The sequence below is a fragment of the Phyllostomus discolor genome, chromosome 4 (assembly GCF_004126475.2).
Source record: "Phyllostomus discolor isolate MPI-MPIP mPhyDis1 chromosome 4, mPhyDis1.pri.v3, whole genome shotgun sequence".
NCBI classification, from domain to species: domain Eukaryota; kingdom Metazoa; phylum Chordata; class Mammalia; order Chiroptera; family Phyllostomidae; genus Phyllostomus; species Phyllostomus discolor.
The window spans coordinates 123466039-123484423 of record NC_040906.2 but is presented as its reverse complement, the minus strand read 5'-3'; the positions used below and the strand labels follow the sequence as shown (position 1 = coordinate 123484423).

Here is an 18385-nt window from a genome sequence, read left to right as displayed (position 1 = left end):
TAATTGTACATTCTGTCAGGGGTCAACTTACTTTTGACCCTGTCCTTTTATATTGGTAAAAGGCTCTTTAGGGCAAACTGTTGGGTTGTGGCAGGGTGCATTAAACACTCACAGCGCCTTCTACTTGCTTTATCCCCCACCCAACCAGCAGCCGGTGATAAATTCATATCAGATGCGGAGCCATTCACCGTTGCCCTCCTGAGTTCACACAGCCCCCACTCCCACCCAGAGATGCCAGTGAGCCGGGATATTGTGTGAGGCGGCAGCTGAGAAAGTCCGCCTGCTAGGTTCCGAGGCTCCTGCATACCATGTTTTTCTGATCGAACTGAAAAGAGACATGTCTAGCCAGGCTGGCCAATGCTTGTCTCCTAGTGTACCCCTCACCAAGATAAAGGAGGTTATTTGGCATAAAGCCGGGGCTGTTGTCCATGAGGGCGAGAGGGCTATGGATATGGAGACAGATGGACCTTATTGTCTGCACCAGGTGCCCTGAAGAACTCAAGTCCCAGAAGGCTCAGAAAAGATGCTGCTCACTTGGGGAGATCCTGAAAAAAGGGAGGGCTTTTCTAAGTTCATGGCTAGAAGATCACAGATACTGCTTAGGTTTCTCTTTTCTCAAAGTGTTGAGGGCACTGGGATGGAGCAGGCTGCTGCCTGTACCCTTCTGTTCTCCAGCTGCTCCAGAAGGCCCTGTGCAGCTCCTTGAGATGGAATTCAGTTAGGGCCTGCGATGGAGAGCAGGCTCAGCTGGCTCCTCAGATCTCTTTGCGAGGATTCTACAATATAAGCAGTGCAGTATCAGAACCCTTCGAAACTCTGCAGACATTCCATGCTGAGTTCCTCTAAGGCAATCTATAGCATTCTAGTTAATAAATTAATTTACATTCTCATAGCAAACTCATTCCCCAAAGAGCCTCAAGAATTTTTGCTGGTGACATAACTGATTTCAGGGAAATGCACTAAACTTCATGGCAAAAATACAGAGAATGAAACAGGAGCTGGAAATGGGAAAAGGGCTTTTTTGTTTCTTGATTACATGCAACTTCTTCAAAAGGAAAGGGAAGGAAGAAAGGGAGAAACAGAAAGAAAGAAGGAAGGATGGAAAAGTTAGAAGTTAGGATCAGGGGAAGGGTATAAAAGGGATGAGATGGCAATAGAGAAAATACAATAAAAAATTTAAAAAGAAGTCAGAATCAAATACTTTTTCTACAGATCAGATTAAAGGAGCTAATGCTCAGTGATACTGGGAGCTAGCCTTGGTTCGCTCGGGGCTGGGCACGGGTGCTGTCTACCAGTATTCAAACTCAGCTCTCCTGACTCAGGTTCCTCACTTATTCTAGTGTGCTAGTAGTTTTTGTTTGTTTGTTTCTGTAACCTCTACTCATCATTTAACTCTATTCTACCTAAACTTTAGATATTTGAGTGCCATCTTCACAATTTGTCATATATTAGGGCTCCTATACTATTATTTACTTAAGATTTTTCTTAAATCAGTACCCATACTGAATTGTTTAAAACACCTAACCTGTTCTCAAGCAATAATATTTATAAAATCATGGGTTTAATGACCTAGTACTTTTTAAAAGATACTTTAAGATTTATACCTATTAAAATAAAACTTTTGTGCCTCATATTTTATCACTGCATATTTTATATTTTTGGAATATAATGTGGTTTGTAAGCTTTTGGAACAATTGCTTGAAAGTAGGAAAGGTGAACATAAGAATCTCTTATTTTATCTGGGTTTCCTCACTTGTTAAGAACACCTGTTTCTGAGAACAAACCACATTTTTGAGAGTATGGTAAAAAGGAGGTTGTAAAATTCCTCAATTCAGTACTTTCTAAACGTGCCTCATGGGCAAACAGCTGGAATGCTTGCTACCAGGCCCCTCCCTGTAAGCTCTGGTTCTGTAGATCTGCACAGGGCCCAGGAAAGCACAGGTGCCCCATGTGTGGCAAACGTTGCTCTGAGTCAGGATAACAATTGTTATTGTTCTCTGAGTTAATTAAGAAGATTTAATTGAGCTAACTCTCAGGACTGTGGTTAATGCAGATGCATCTATCTGCTGGTGTCTTGATCAAGTTCTTTTACTCTTAGAAAAAGTTATACTCTTTCAAGAATGTACGTTACTAGGGATAATAACAGAAGACTCAGAGGGGATCACAGGATTTTCATTTAATGTTTCTCTGAAGGTTTTTAAAAGATCCTGTGTTACGAGGGCCAAGGTGACTCTGTCACTCTCTCTGGGAGGCTGGAATCAGACAGAAGTGTGGTCTTGTGAATCAGACTTTAGCTGCCCAGGGGACCAATGGACAAGTAAGCCTTCTCTGTAGCTAAGTGCAAGAGGCTAATATCTGGGGAGCAAGGTCAAGTTCACTGAGCAGGTAGGAAGAAACAGAGCGGGAATGTGTAGGTGTGTGAGGCAGATCCAGGACAAGAGGTGGAGGTAGAGGATTTGACAAGCTAAGATGAAAATGCAGAGAGAGAAGACCAAATCCAACAGCTGGTTCATGAAGACAGAGCTCGAGCCTGGGTCCAGGGCAGACGGAGACAGAGAGAGAAGCCATGAGCCTGGGTGAGAATGGATGACGTCCATGGATAAGAATGGATGAAGTGGATGAAACCACAGACACATTTGCTGTTTTGTGTTCTCTCTGTGAGTAGTCAGTGGCTGACTCATGATATATCAGGGGTGTCAAACTCATTTTCACCTGGGGCCACATCAGCCTCACAGTTGCTTTCAAAGAGCCGAATGTAATTTTAGGACTGTATAAATGTAACTACTCCTTAACAGTTAAGTGAGAGCGTGGCACTGCTGCTGGGTAGAAACAAGGTGCCGGGCCAGATAAAACAAGGTGGAGGGCTGGATTCGGCCCATGGGTTTTGTGTTTGCCACCTGCGTACTATATAAATGTGGGCCAAATGAGAGGTCCTAATGTGTGCCTAAACCTCAATGGCAGAGTGAGAATGGAGGTAAAAATGAAGGATGAAATAGTAAAGGAGTCTACAACCTGCTCAGATGCCTTGTGTTTTTTCTTACTACACAAGTACTTATTTATCCCTCCAAAATTCCCAGAGAGAATGGGACCTACTCAGGGAGAGAATTATTAATTTTTCTCTTCCCTAATGCCCTAGTGAGGACAAAATTTGCCAGGCATAGCACATAACTATGGTAGGCATGAGTATCATTTCTGGTTGAGTAGTTCTCTTTCCTCTTACCAGGAGCTATTTTCTTAGCACATTTCTCTCTTCCTCCTAGATGTCTGTATTTATAGCATGCTCAGATCATATAGCACTTGTCAGAATAATTTGGCAATAATTGACCCATAAGCTTCTTTTCTTTCTGAGGACCAACCAGATACTCTTACAATATGGGAAGGATCAACTGCAATGATGCTCCATTTATAAACAGAGTAGATTAACCATTCTCATATTACAAACACAGAATCAGAAATCATAAGCACTGAGAAAACATATGTACAACATCACAGCTTGTGTAAGGCTTTTAAACTCTTCCCAAGACAATACCTTTATTCTCAAATGATTTTCATTTCTCTTTTCATTTATCCAAATTGGAAATGACATTTAACGTTTACACTGTGTTTTATAGAGTCAAAGCACTTAACAAATTTTAGTGGAGCTGGTTAAGTTGCTTACAACTCTCAATACCACAGCTCATCATGATTAGGTGCATCTGTGAAAAAAGAGTAAGGAGAATAAATGCATATTTCTTGGGTTTTGCTAACTAGTTCTTAGAATCATAAGCATGTATAATAACAGTGGTAATAATAGCTCATTTATTTTCCATTACATGCCAGACACTACACTGAGAATACTGCATAGATTATTTCATTTTTTCTTCCCAAAAACCCTAGGAGGTAGAGAGTAGGATTATTCCCATTTTCCAGATAAAGTGACCAAGGTTCAGAATGCTGAGCAACTTGTCAGTTGCCCACATCTGGAAACTGAAAGATCCAGGGTTCAAATTTAGGCTGTTGGACTCCAGCACCCACATTCTTCCCCACACTCTCTATAGTTCTGCCTTCGTCATGACACAGAAATGGTGTTTGGGTGTTTGGGAAGAAGCTGGGCTCATGTTCTCTTACCTGTCTACAGAAGGACATGTGCAAGTAGTAGGGGGATAGAAAAGATCAGACTTCTCCAATCTTCTCTACTCTTGGTAACTTTTCTCCATTCCCCTGCAATGGAAACTACTTTTCTCAAATTGAATAATATTCACACATTCACTTTAATCAAGTGAGCAATAGCTTTTCAATGTATGTTTTGGTTTTAATGTCTGTTTGGGGGTGGAGGGTTCTCAGGAGGTGGGAACCATCTATGCTTGTGTAGAGTCTGAACAAAATCAGTGTCCACTCAGTTCAGAAGCCACTGGTCCAGGGGTAGAGACATGACAGCTCCCTGAGCCAGGAAGCCTTGGTTTACCAAGCACAGCCCCAAGTGACTTTGTGAGTGAAAGGACAAGTGAGCAGCCTATGACAGCAGTCCGCTATGTGGAGGGTCAGCCTCATGAGGGTTACTCATCACAACGGTCACTATAATGTGTGATGCATACAGTTTCTTTTTCGCCTAGGGGGTTTTGGATATATTGTTATTTTTCCTCTACTTCAAATTTTATCATCTTCCTAGTGTGAAAAATGATGTTTCTATTCTTCCCTTCCTCCAACCATTCCTCTTCTAAGTATAAATTATACTTATTTGGGGTTGAATAAATCAATAAAGTAACTAGAGTGGCTTTGAAAATATGTTTGCATGTAACTTTACTTTTTCACTTCCCTTACCTCAGTGGCTGTGTCTGAAGGAAGAAGGCACAGGTTAACTGAAATCTACAACTTCCTGTGAACTATTGACAAGGATGATTTTTGTAACACCTTTAAGTGAACTTATTTCCCTTTCCAAATGATTCCTGGGATTTTTCTCATTTATCTTTCTTAGAGTTTGATTCTATTATAATATTTCAATTCTTTCTCTTGTAGAAGAATATTTTATTGTTACAGACTTTTGCATGTTTTTAGATATCATCTTGTTCAGATTCTCTTTCGCTTTTCCTTCTGATTGAGCCTAACTTTTTTTTTTTATTTTGTCTTTTGGTTCCTTTAAGAGGGTTGTTTTCTGCTTTTATTCCTTTAATTTGTTGTAATTGTCAGTTAAGCATTGGGTATCCAGAGCTTAACTGGATACTATAAACTTAGGATTTCTAGATTGGTCCATGAAAATTAAGTATCCAGCAGTGTCTAATGTCCTAGGTACATGAGAAAAATCCCTCCCTCAAAGATTTAGAGACACAGCTAACAGTTTATGTAATCCTAGATTAACCACAGTTGATGCTGGATAAATATTTGCTAACTTGAGAGCTAGTTTAGGATAAGTCTCATGGTAAGATTTTAAAGTGCTTTTCGATGTGAGGAAATGCATAGATCAGTGTGAGCATAAGTGGATCAGTTAGACATTCTAAAATAAAAAGAGATAAGAAATTGGGCTAGTAGCTTTATTATTATTATTATTAAAGACAGAAAAGTGGGTGAACTATGCAATAGGATAAAGAAGTAATACATGAAAGATCTTGCAAGTAGTGATAAAACAGAACATGTAAAAGAACATGTTGGCCATTGTACCTGGTCTCACAATGTGTACAGTGTTAGGAGAAAGCCACAGACTCATGCCTCTCATACTGGGAAGAAATTTAAACGAGAACAACGATCAAAATGAAAATAGAAAAACAGGAGAGATCTCATCACCTATTCCCTTGGGGATGATTTTCCTGGTAATGTTCAGAAGCTTATGCTTTGTAATTAGGAAGAATGATCCTTGGTCTGTTTCACTCTGCGATGGAAGAAAGGGCTCAGGGTTCCAGGGAAAGGCCAATGGAGAACATGGGTTTGACCAAGGTCTCAAGGCTGCATGCAGCCTTCAGCAGCCCTGGGCCCTCCCGTGGTGGGAGGTGCTGGCTCCCATGACGTGTGATAAGGCAGAAAGGTAATTAACCAATAACAGACAAGGTGTTCCTGAAAAGTGGAGTTCATGCACCTGATTACTAATTAATCAGGCATGAGAGCACCTCATAGATGCATTCACTATTTAATTATAGCAGCCTCTCTGGCAAAGGAGCATATGTTCCCAGCTTAATCTACTGGTTTATACTGACATCAAATTGTCATTATCAGAAAGAATCAGGCCTTTTGATTATTTCCACTAATTTATCGAACACTTAAAATTAATGAACCCCAGGCCTTTTAAATGTGCTCAGTTGGTTTGGAAGATAGAAGCAGAAAAGGGGAGTGGAAAAAAAGCCTTCATTAAAAGGACAATTTGTTTGGATAAAGTAAAGCAAGTACATTTTATGGGTGAACTGAACTCTATTGGTGAAAAACATGAATTCTGAAAGCTGAACTTTCAAAATGCTGGAGAGGAAATAGAGTATGTGGTGTGCTCTGCTTGACCAACATTGCCCCCAAAGAACATACGGCTAAAGGTTTCTATCCCCTAATTATTGATGTGCCAATTCTCTGGGAGGCCTCACTGCAATTAAGTTTAATCAGATAAAAGCAATCAAAGTCAAATGTTGGAAATCAATTATTAGATTAAGTAACAAGGACTTCATTTTTTTATTTTGAAAATTTAGTTATGTTGGTGAGAATATAGCATAAAGCCACCTTCTCACATATGAATGCCTTTTGTATTAAGATAATCTTTGCCTCACATCTGAGTTGTGCCTTTTTGTGTTCAGTTTCAGGTGAAGGCCAAGTTCAAGTGACTCTCCAAGTGAAGGAAGGTGTACCCCCAACTATTGCAGGTGAGTATTAACCCACAAAATAAAAGAGCCTAGTACAGCAGAAGGTCCTCCAATAATAGTTCTACAAGTTCTTCACATCACATTGTTTATAAACAGGCATGTAGCAGTCCTGAAGCTTTTAGGCCTAACAACTCTCTATTGTGCCAGCCTTATAGCTAAAACATGTCTGTGTGCCAAAGAAAGATATAAGAAGGGCACATTTCAAAACATTGGAAAGTAAAAATTAAAACATGTAAATAAGCACATTTTATAAATCCTGGGCCATATGTGCACACGGGAGTCCGGATCTGCAGCTGGGCCATTTGGCCCCCACCAAACGGAAAGAAAAATTCAGGGTATCTCAAAACTTTAATTGTTCCAGTAATTTCAGGAAATCAGGGTAAACAAACTGTCCCCAAAAGTCAGATGGTTCTGTGAAATCTTTCTAACTCATAAAAGCCAAATTTTCAAAGACAAAATGACTCATAAGTACCTTCTAATGTATTTCGTTGTTTGTTTTTGTTTATTCTGAGTCAATTTAACTCTACATTTGCAGCAGGGATAAGTCTTTTCAAAGGCTGAGCTTTCCTTTGATTTCCAGTGGCATTTTTGTCACGTGTCGGAGCAGAAACCATGCCAATCAGAAAATGATAATTCCTCCACTGGAATTAGTAAATAACTGAAGTAAAGTCACTCAACTGGAACTATGGACTGGAAGTACCGCTGGTTATTGCTTCATGCTTATTAGACTAGAAAGAATGTGACTTTTCATTTTCACGACTGTTTGTAAGCTGCCATAGCATTTGGCTCTTTCTAGCCCTGGCCTTTATTTATTTTTCTTCTTTTGAAATAACTAAGAAACTTTATTCTTACTCAATGTGAAGCAACTTTTTTATTTTTAAATTTCTAAAAATTTATTTTTTCAATTAGAGTTGATGCACAGTTAGTGTATTAGTTTCAGGTGTACAACCTAGTGATTAGGCATTTGTACACCTTACAAAGTGATCGCCCCAATGAGCCTAGTATCCCTCTGGCACCATGCATAGTTATTACAATATTACTGACTATATTTTCTATTTTGTTTTTTATATCCCCATGATTATACCAGCAATAGGTACTTCTTAGTCACTTTCAGCTTATCGTACTCTCTTCCCAACACCTCTTCCATATGGAGACCATCAGTTTGCTCTCTGTGTCTGTGGGTTTGTTTCTGTTTTGCTGTAGGTGGTTCAAAAAAGCCTTAATTGAGTGCCTCTCATGTGAGTTATACAAAGATACAGTGGTGGGCAATGGCCTTTGCCTTTGTGGGGTCTTATGGTCACCTGGGGTGTCAATCAAATGACTCAATTTCCTTTAAAATAACTGTTACCAAGGACAAGTATCTTATGGTTCTCCACTCTCTGAAAGTTCTGCATCCAAAATACTCAAGAAGAGATTAGATTTGTTGGGTCAGTCCCCAGTTTTATAGAGAATCTAACTATTGGGGAAACTCTCGTGCCAGGGCCCTTCAGAGGATACTGGAATACTTATGGTGGTCATTCCTGGTTCAACCAGCTGTAGTCAGGGTGGCATGTCACAGTGCTTAGTATAAAGATTTCTGCGTATAGGGCTCTTTGGAAGAACACTGTGCATGGCCAGCATCCAATGACTTCAGGAGGGGTCCATTTAACTGAGAGATGCTTCATCTGGTCTGTCAATTACAACCCACGAAGCAGATAGAAAGCCAATGTTTTATGGAATTCTAGAATTTTAATAAGGGAAGATATATCACATGTTCTCCTATTCAATTACCTTATTTTATAAATGAGGGCAGGGAAACCTAGAGATTAAAGTTTACTTAATCACATCAGTGGTCAGTGATTGAGCCTGGATGAACTCGGTTTCCCGGCTCATTCCACTGTTCTTTCTTCTATACCATATACGTGCTAAAGTGCTTCGATTACCTTTTGTGGCATATGTGAATTTATAAGTTAGATTAGAATCCATTATATATAGCCAGTTTTCCTAGCCCATATAGTTCGGGACAGAAAGCTATCCTAAAATGCAGAGAGTTAGTACAGTTAGTACATTATCATTCTTCAGAAAGAAATTAAAATATTAATATGCTTCTCCGACTTTGCCTGATTCCCATAGTATAGGGTACATGTATGAATGTCAAAATTTAAATAAATATGGGTGTATATTTTGCTTAATGAATAGCTCTATGAAAAATAGTAAAGTTATTATAATATGAAAAATTCTTTGACAAAGCAAGAATGGAATATTTCACAGAGTTCTATCTATATGTTAACCTATTCAGAGATTCAGTATGAGTATGTAATGCAGGTGAGAAATTTTGGGTTAAGATATCCTGCTGCAGAGAGCCTCTTAGCTCACTCGGTTGAGGGCTCATTCTGTGTGCAAGATTGTGCTAGTCATTGTGGGCAATTGTGGACAGGAACCTCTAGAGACAGCAGAAACTGGGGAACATATGGGCCAGTTTTCGGAAGAGGCAGAGGAGGTGGTGGTGATGCAAATTGTTGTTTAGGTGTTTAGTGGTTGGGGTACAGATTTATGTGAATCTGGATCAAGATGGTACCTAGTTTTCAGAATACCCCAGTATAGGTCGTTCATGCTCCTTCCACATATGGCTTTATTAGTGTCCTCTCAATGCCAATATGGGATTTATAAAAGATGGGAGGGAGGGGATGGGTGAAGCAGTCCACTTTGATGGAAGATAAACATATTTCTGAAGAGGCTTTATCTCAACCATATTGTCTTTTCAGTGGGGGCTAATTTTAAATGTCATCCATAGTCATATGAGATGTTTTCTCCCTGAATTTGCCAACCGTTTTCCCACAGATCTAAGTTTATTTCCTTTTCACTGGTCATGAGAATCTGTCACCACTTTTCCTGTTTAAAGTCAGCTCATCCCTTCCAGCATCTTCTGAACCCTTTTGTCCCATCAGCAGACAACTCTTTGCCTTATGTCATTAACCAGTCCTTCTTTGCTGGCTCCTTCCAGTTTATTGCTTCACATTGAAGCAAAACAAAGCAAAATTTATGCACACCCACCTAATTCTTCTGTAGTTTATATCTCTTCTGCAAACTTCTCTAAATACTAGCTTTCTGCTCATGCAGGGACTTAAAACCTGGGGTAGATTAAGGAATAAATGGAAAGGGCAATATTTAACTCAAGATAGAAGTTCAAAACCACTCCAGATTCTAAATGTCATTGAGTGACAGATTTGTAGAGAAAAGTAAGTTGAGGTTTCATTACAAATGTTGGTTCTGACCAAGATTTATGGACCCTAATTTCAAAATAAGTCTAACTTATCTAAAGTTTGGGAAGACAGATAATAGGCTGAGAGTCTCCAATTTTAATGGTTCCTCAGTGAGCTTTGTGTGTCATCTGACCCAATGTCATCCACTCCTCCTCTCCACTGCATCCCTTAGTCCACTCTAACCCGCAGTGGTTTTCTCCTTGAACACTCCACTGAACTGTGCGCACCCTGATCACTCATGCCCTCGTCCAGAAATGCTGTGGCCACTTCTTGTTCCCTCTCTTATCAGAAATTTGCTATTAACAAGATCATTTTTTCCCTCTTAGCATTTATTTCTTAGGCTTCCAAGACATTCCTCTCCCTTGGTTCTCCCTGAAGTATCTCTGACTACTTGTTCTTTAACTGTCATAGGCTTTTTCTTCTCTCTACCTTTTATATTAATAATAGTCATATAGAAGCCAGATATTAACTATATAGAAATCTAATAACTCTGCAGGAGGCTGAAATGTGTTTTTTTAAATCCATTAACTGTTCTTATCTTAAGGCAGTATGGTATAGAATGATCAATTTCATTCATGATAACACCCCTTAGAACCTCTACCTTAAGATTTATTTTGTTCAATTAAAGACATTTTTAGCCACCGTATAAATGAGATTGAAGATGACAAAAGTGAAGAATGTTTCCAACATCTGTAACATAAAATTGAAGCAATTAAGGGCTTTAGAGGCTTGGCATAGGATGTTAAAGAACCTAGTTATTGCCTGTATAAACTATCACTAGAAATAAGGCTGCAGGACATCTTTTTCTTGTGTTCATGCTGCTAGTTAGTGGCCATTTCAACAAATGTCCTCATCCTATCCCCACCTGAATGTTTCGGGTATGGTATTAGAAAGGAGGCAAAATTGGAAGGAAACTTACAAAGGCATTATAGTATTGGTTTTTATAAAATATATATAAAGCCTCTTTCTGAGTGAGTTTCAAAACATTGCCTCATTTCCATAGTGTGGGGACCATGGGGTAGGGTAGGTGTGCTAATTAAATTGCCTAGGATTTTCACTTGACCACTATATTACATATATTTTTAAATTATCCTGGGGCCCTAATTAGACCGTGACTTATAAGGAGTTGAAGTCAGGTAGACAAAATAATTGGGTGCTTCCTGTGGTTCTGACTGCAGGCTTTTCTCTCTTCACACTGTAATCCCCTGGAACTATCACAATCATCCTCAGAGTTTCAAATACACCTCTTGGGCTGATGATGCCAAAATCTATCTCTCTGACTCAGAGCCCTTTTCTATCCTTCATGTTTATAGCTATTCCCTCCTTGCTTTATATTTTTACCTGGAGGTATCACAGAAACCCCAAACTCTGTGAGGCCCAAACGGAATTCATCAGTATATGTCTCTCTGCCCATCATCACCCATGATGGAAACCCAGAGGTCATTCTTGGCTCTTCCATCTTGGTTACCCTTCACATGCTTATCTCTGATTGTTTGTGCAGCCTCGTCATTTGCTTTCTTCCAGTTCTGCAGCTCCGCACCCAGGACTACCTATAGTTCCTTTACTTGATCTCATATCTTGCCATTGCTCAAGCTCATCACTCTGTCTAGACTGCAGACTCTTACCCATACTCTCACCACCTCCCACTCCCACTTTATTTTTATAGCTTCCAAACCTTTCAAATGCAGCCCAGATGCCCCTTCTCCAGGACACCTCGCCTGACAAGGTCTCACTTTCTCCCTTGGTCTGGTACCATTAAAAAGAACTCCCAATATTTACTTACACAACTTACACAATGCTATTAGTCCCCTGGGGCAAAGTGTGGAATTTTATTTCTTTTTGTATCTCATCATTTTTAGGACAATTCTGATAGAGATGGCACTGATTGTTTACGCTTATAAAATTATTAACAAGTAATGGATGAGATCTGTCCTTCTCACCAATCATGTGAGATCCCCCATCATGTGAGTTTTTGGAACTCCCAGGAATGTTTTTAGCCTGAGAAGAAAATATTTTTCATAGAACAAATATATTTCCCCTATAAGGCTTAATTAATGCCATTTGTGGTTTAATTTGAGCTACTTCAAGTAATACTGAATAAAAGAAGGTCTGTACTGGAAGAAGAATGTTTAGTCATCTGTGAATCTTTTCATTCTCTTTTGAGACCATCTCTATGCCCTGTGACTCTGTAGTAGGGATCACATTCCAGAAAAGAACACATGGGTACAGTTCAGCATGGTGTGCATGAGGAGATACTGGGCATTCCTCACTGGAAATTAGTAGATTTATGTTTCAATTCCTTGATGAAGAGGCAAGTGGGATGGTTGAAAAGAAAATGCCATTTGATCATCAGTAGGAGAGTCGATAAAAATCATCTGGAACATATGAACTATATATAAATTATTGCAATAAGAGGTGTCCATATTTTTATCCTGTCTTTAATATTCATTAAGAGCTGTGAGAAGATCATACTTTTTGACTCAGTGATTCCATTGCTATGATTCTAATTTAAGAAGAAATCAGGATTATCAGCAAATTTGATTATCAGCATAGAGTTATTTATAATTTAAGAAGTGTTTCTCTGACTGGCTTATTTCACTTAGCATGATATGTGATTTCACTCATACATGGAATCTAATGAACAAACTGAACTAATGAGGAAAATGAGGACAAACTCACAGAGAGCAGGATGACAGCTAGTGGGAGGGGGAGGTCAAAGGGAGGAGGGATCAAGCAAAAAGGATCAAGGACGCATGGACAAGGACAACAGGATGGTGCTTGCTGGGGGAGGGGGTTTTAAGGGGACTAAACGGTGATGGGAAAAAATAAATAAAAAAAAAATTACCATGAAATTTCTACCAATTTTGTTGTGGCATCTTTGATGATATTAAAATCTTTGATGGTTAAAAAAGAACACTAATAAAACTTCTCAGACTAGTTGAAAAAAGAAAACAGAAAGAGCCCACATACCAAACATTAGGAATTAAGTAAGTTATGGACTTTTCATGTGATAGAATATTATATAGCCAATTAAATTATGTTTATAAGGAATTTTAATGACACTAGAAAATGCATATGAAAAAATATTAAGCTAAGTAAAATAAGAACTGGATGTAAAATTGTATATATGATGTAATCTCATATAAAAATGCTGAGAAATTTTGGAAAGAATTACAAATAAAAGGTTAATGGCTGTTATCTCTAAGTAGTGAAGTTATAACCAATAATTACCTTTTCTTTTTTTCCATATTTATATCTTTCAAATATTCCCTAAGCACAAATAATATTTATAATAAGCAAAAATACAACTGGTTGATAACAAAAGGAGAATGTATTTTCCCTAGAAGTGAAGGGAATCAATGGAATAATTACTTGCTTTGTACCTGATAAATGTTTTTTTGGAAGGTTATAAAATATTAAAAAGCAGCTGCTTTTAGAGGTGAAACTATCACCAGCATTCTAAATGATAGCAGAAGTTGCAAACTGTCACAACGAATCAGATTTTCAGTTACTTTTTGCTACTTCCCTTTTGTTTTCTAGCTTCTACCTTGGAGCCTGAATCAGCTTTAAAATGGTCCCTCCCTGAAGCATGGGCAGGTGTGGAAGAGGGCTGGGGAGGACACGACCATTCCACTCCAAGCCCTGGGGATGACGTCCTGATTTTACCCAGTGAGTGAAACAATTCGTGGGTTAAATAATCACAGACAGACTGAACAAAGCCAGTCTAGTGGAGGACTATCTGTCATTTAAATATATAGTACAACACCGTAAAGAATGTGGAAATAAGAAAGCACTTACATTTACACCTTTTTGGGGTTGATATAGGAGAGGAATTGAGTAATTCAGTGAATTCCAGAAAAAAATAGCTCAGCCCCACCTTCATTAAAGGTGGAATAAATAGCTTCAATGCCAAATGGACTTAAAATCATTGACTAACTAGATAATTCTTTATGTGTGAGAGAACAGATTTATAGCCTATGTTAAAGACAGATCTGGTGTATTTGGGAAGAAGCAATTTGCAACTGGCTCTTTATCTGTTGCCCTTGTGAAACTTTTACAGGTAGGACTGAGAAAAAAATAATAAATAAGCTCTTTTGTTGCTATGGTTTTTCAAAGATTCTAGAAAAGGAACAGATAAATAAAACTGAAAAACAAAAGTCTAAAGATAGATGCCTGTCTATCAATCATCTATCATCTATCTATCTATCTATCTAGAACTTTCTCCATATGTACAAACATATAGGAGAAAGATGACTCCTCAGATATACTGAGGAGTATACACACACAACCATACTTATAAAATTCTTTTTTCTTAAGAGTTTTTGAAACTCCCAGAAAATCTCTCTAGACTGAGAGGAAAATATTTTTCGTAGAACAAATATATTTCCCATAAAAGACCTGATTACATTTACAGTTTAATCTTAAGTTAATGCTAAATAAAAAAAAGTTCTGAACAGAGAAAAATGAACATTTGATCATATGTAAAGTAATAATAATGGTGTTATTAAACATTTTTGACAATTTACAGCATGGTAGAAATTATCCTCCATGTATTAACTAATTTAATCCTCATAATAACTCCAATATAAGTGATATTATGACTCATATTCTCACTGACAGAGAAACAGAGGCTCAGGGCAGTTAAGAAATTGCTCGGGTCACACAGTTTGTAGTTCAGCAGAGTCAGAATTTTAACCTACGTAGTCTTATTCCAAGTTTGTATTCTTAACCAATCAAGTACATTCTTTCCATGAAAGGACTAAGATTAAACAAAAGATAGTAGTTGTGTTGTTTGCTTTATTAGCAATGAAAAATGAAGGCAGAATGATTAACATACGCTGACCACCTTTTGGGCTCTGGTGGTGTGCCTGTAACTGCGGACAGCACTTTCAATGGGTGTGCTGCAAGAATTTTTAAAACATGTAACACCGGAGTATTTAGTCAGGGGCACTGTCCTCTTTTCCCTTAGACTGTCGAATAAAAAAATGATGACAGTCAACACAACAATAGCTGTCTGGTATAAATGATTCAAAATTATACCTCTTTTTTGTCAGACTGGCAAAAATACAGGGTCCCACATAAATCATACCACTTTTCTATTACAAAATCTTTTGTTAAAAAATCATGAGCGTGTAATTCTCTGACATAACAATATCACACTCAAGCATAATATATGACATTTTAGGTAAACTTTTCAAATTAAAACTATAAATTACTACATCCATATTATTACCCTTCCAACCACACTCAAGCAGGCATTCCCTCTATCGGACCCTGTATAGTTTTGGTGTGCCACAGAATTTCAGTAATTAGTTCATGTGTGCCATGAGATGACGAAGGTTGAAAATCAGTGGCATACAGAGGAGTGGGACAAGAGACTATGGGTTGACCAATAGGAACTTAAACTATTATTATTATTATTAATCAACTCCCCCATCTCCCACCACTCTCAATGGAGGATGTAACTTTTTGAATAAACAAGCTCATGAGTCATTCCCATATGAAAAGGAAAAATCTGTTCCATCTCAACCATCTCTTTGATGAATCTAGCCAGCAGATTGGCCTTGGGCTATGGTTTTTCCCACCAAGCAAGCTGTTTCTCCCACTCTATGAAGGAAGCAAGAGAAGCTTTTGAAGGTTGCCAAGCTTTTAATATCCTCTGGGACCTTTATGCTGAGGGAGGAGCAATCTTAGCTATCTTACTTGGCACTGCAGTTGACTGTATCCATTTGTACCCCGGTGGCCCAGAAGCTCTGGCATGCTCATCATCCTTCATTTTTTTTATTTTAATTTTTTATTGTTGTTCAATTAAGTTGTCTCCATTCCACCCCCACCCCCATTATTCTCCCCTGCCCGACCCACACCCCTCACACATTCAGTCCTTCCCCTGTTGTCATCATCCTTCATTCTTTTGTTAATGGTCAGCTTATACGATGGATCTGAATTCTCCGTGTAAGTGCTCTTAAACAGCACAAATCAGTGCTTTGGAAAAGGGTGGGTAGGGGCATAGGCACTGGATGTATAAAGTATTGTATCTTTAATCGGTCCTTTAGTATTATTATGAGAACCAGGGAAGTTATAACTTTTGAAACATGTAGTTATTGTTCAATATTTCTAGTTCTACATTATATTTCTCTAGTTCTCTTTATATTTCTACAGAAATATATAATAAATGAAGTCCTTACTCTTATCCTCTCATAAGCCCTCTTTGAAATCCAGCAAATTATCTTATAGTTGTCAGCACTTTAGTTCATCATTCCATTCAGTTTTGGGCCTTACATAGAAGCTGTTTGGGCTTATTTTTCTCTTCTGATCTTTGGCACACCTTGATATTTTGACCTCTGATGGACCTTTGTGTTTAATTCACCTTCTCCTTCTACTCGTGGTTTGCATTCTTAACCTTTTCCTGGCTCTCTTGGTTTCTTTCATTCCTAGCCTCCTTTAAATCAAGGATGTTTGTTCACCCAAGTCTGGAACAAAATAGACACTCAGTAAGCATTGCTGGAATTAAGTGCACACATCGATGCTATCATTTATAATTTCATACCAGAAATAAATCTTTAAGTGTGACACAGTATAAAATTTTACAGGTCTGTGGAAAATAACCTCTTCTCCTTTGACAAATTCCTAATAACTAAGATTTTTATGATGATGATAGCAACCACTGTAACTTGAGTGCTTGGTGTATGCGACATACTGTGCTATGTATTCCACAAGGATTTTCTCCATTAATTCTCACTATTTCTTTACGTGAGGATCCTGTTATTATCCTTCTTTTTATAGATGAGAAATCCTGGACATAGAGAGTCTAGCTAGTAGGTAAAGAGACTAGGGCAGGAAATCAGTTTGCTTTCAATGCCCTAACTCTTTCTCAGACCATTTTAAAAATTTAACAACCCCTGAATGTGCTGGTTCATTCAAATCAGAGTAGATTTTATACTGAATTCATACTTCTCTGCTGGCTGCTTACATTTTCCCCTTCATGCAGAGTTTAAATGAAGAGAATTTTACTATTTACTCTACTTGAGGAATTCAATCTTACCCCATTCTCACTAGGTGCACACACATGGAAAAACTGGAGAAACTTCCCAGAGAGGTATCTGGTGTAATGAGCCATTGGTGAAAGCACTTGCTTTGCACCTGGTTACAAATGTAGTTGTGATTCAAGTTAACACTTTTTCCGATTCAGTTTAACCAACATTCACTGAATGCTCATTGTGTTCAGCAGTGAACCAGATGCTTCTGACATGAAGCTCCAAAGGCAAGTCAGATACAGCTGTGATCTCCAAACAGCGAGTGATCTAAGCTGGGTTAATAAAACACATAATAAATACAAAATAATACAACAAATAGCTGCAGTCAAAATGGAAGTGTTTAGAATCAAAGTGTCTTAGGCAAGTAAAAGAGAGATGGAAGGCAAGTAAAAGCTTCATGGAAGAAGGCATTTGAAGTGGACCTTGAAAGATGGGGTAAGAGTCTCAGGGGCAGTATGAGACACAAGGGCATATTGGGGAAGTAGTGACCCTTCAGGAGATGAGGTGCTGTCGACTAAGCTAAACCTGGGTTCACATTTCGATTTTGAAATTTACCAACTGGGTGATGTTAGACAAATTTTAAACCTTTTGGAGCTTCATCTAGAAGGTGAGGGCTGTAGTTACTATCTCATAATGCTGAGAAGATTAAATGAGATAACGTCAGCACACATGACCGTTGCATGGAGTGTTGGCAGTAATGGAATTATAGATGAAAGCTGTGATTTTTAATGTATCAGGTCCTCTTTTCCTTCATTTTTCCATCTGGCTGCCCCTCTTGGCCTCTGGTATTAGCGACACTTTGTATTTGCTTTCCAATGGCTTATTATTTAATTCTCACAATATCTTTGGGAGCTAAATAGGTAATAACTATTATTACAGTAAAAACCCATTTTTACATAATACGATTTTAATGGAACTGCTGATTTTATAAAATGAAAGTGACTGGTAAAGAAGATTTAAGTGATACTTTTGAACCTCTAATATAATTTTATGGTGTTTTGTGTATTTTAATTCATTAATAAAGGAAATGTGTAGAACATTCCCATCATTATTCAAATAGAATAGCATAATTTTTCAATAAAATTCTTTGGGTAAATTGCCTATTTCTATTTTCTGGGAAATCAATTTTATGGAATGACCTCGGACCCATCCTATTCCATAAAAATAGGACTTTACTATACTAATAAAAAATATCACTATCTTAAGTATGCCACCATTTTCCTTCGAGGCGTTCTGTCTTTATAGACATTGGATTTTTGAAAGAGCTGTAAATTCTTGTCTGTGGTATTATATGGAG

At 38.1% G+C, this 18385-nt stretch overlaps 1 protein-coding gene across 2 annotated transcripts in view; it reads left to right on the top strand.

The window, feature by feature from the left end:
* PKHD1 (PKHD1 ciliary IPT domain containing fibrocystin/polyductin) overlaps nucleotides 1–18385 on the top strand; it is a 450921-nt gene that overhangs the window by 220891 nt on the left and 211645 nt on the right. For both annotated transcript variants that reach the window (XM_036024228.1, XM_028510816.2), the window contains 2 exons: nucleotides 6747–6812; nucleotides 13595–13723. In XM_036024228.1, coding sequence (XP_035880121.1) covers nucleotides 6747–6812; nucleotides 13595–13723 — 195 coding nt within the window. The remainder of the gene's footprint in view (nucleotides 1–6746; nucleotides 6813–13594; nucleotides 13724–18385) is intronic.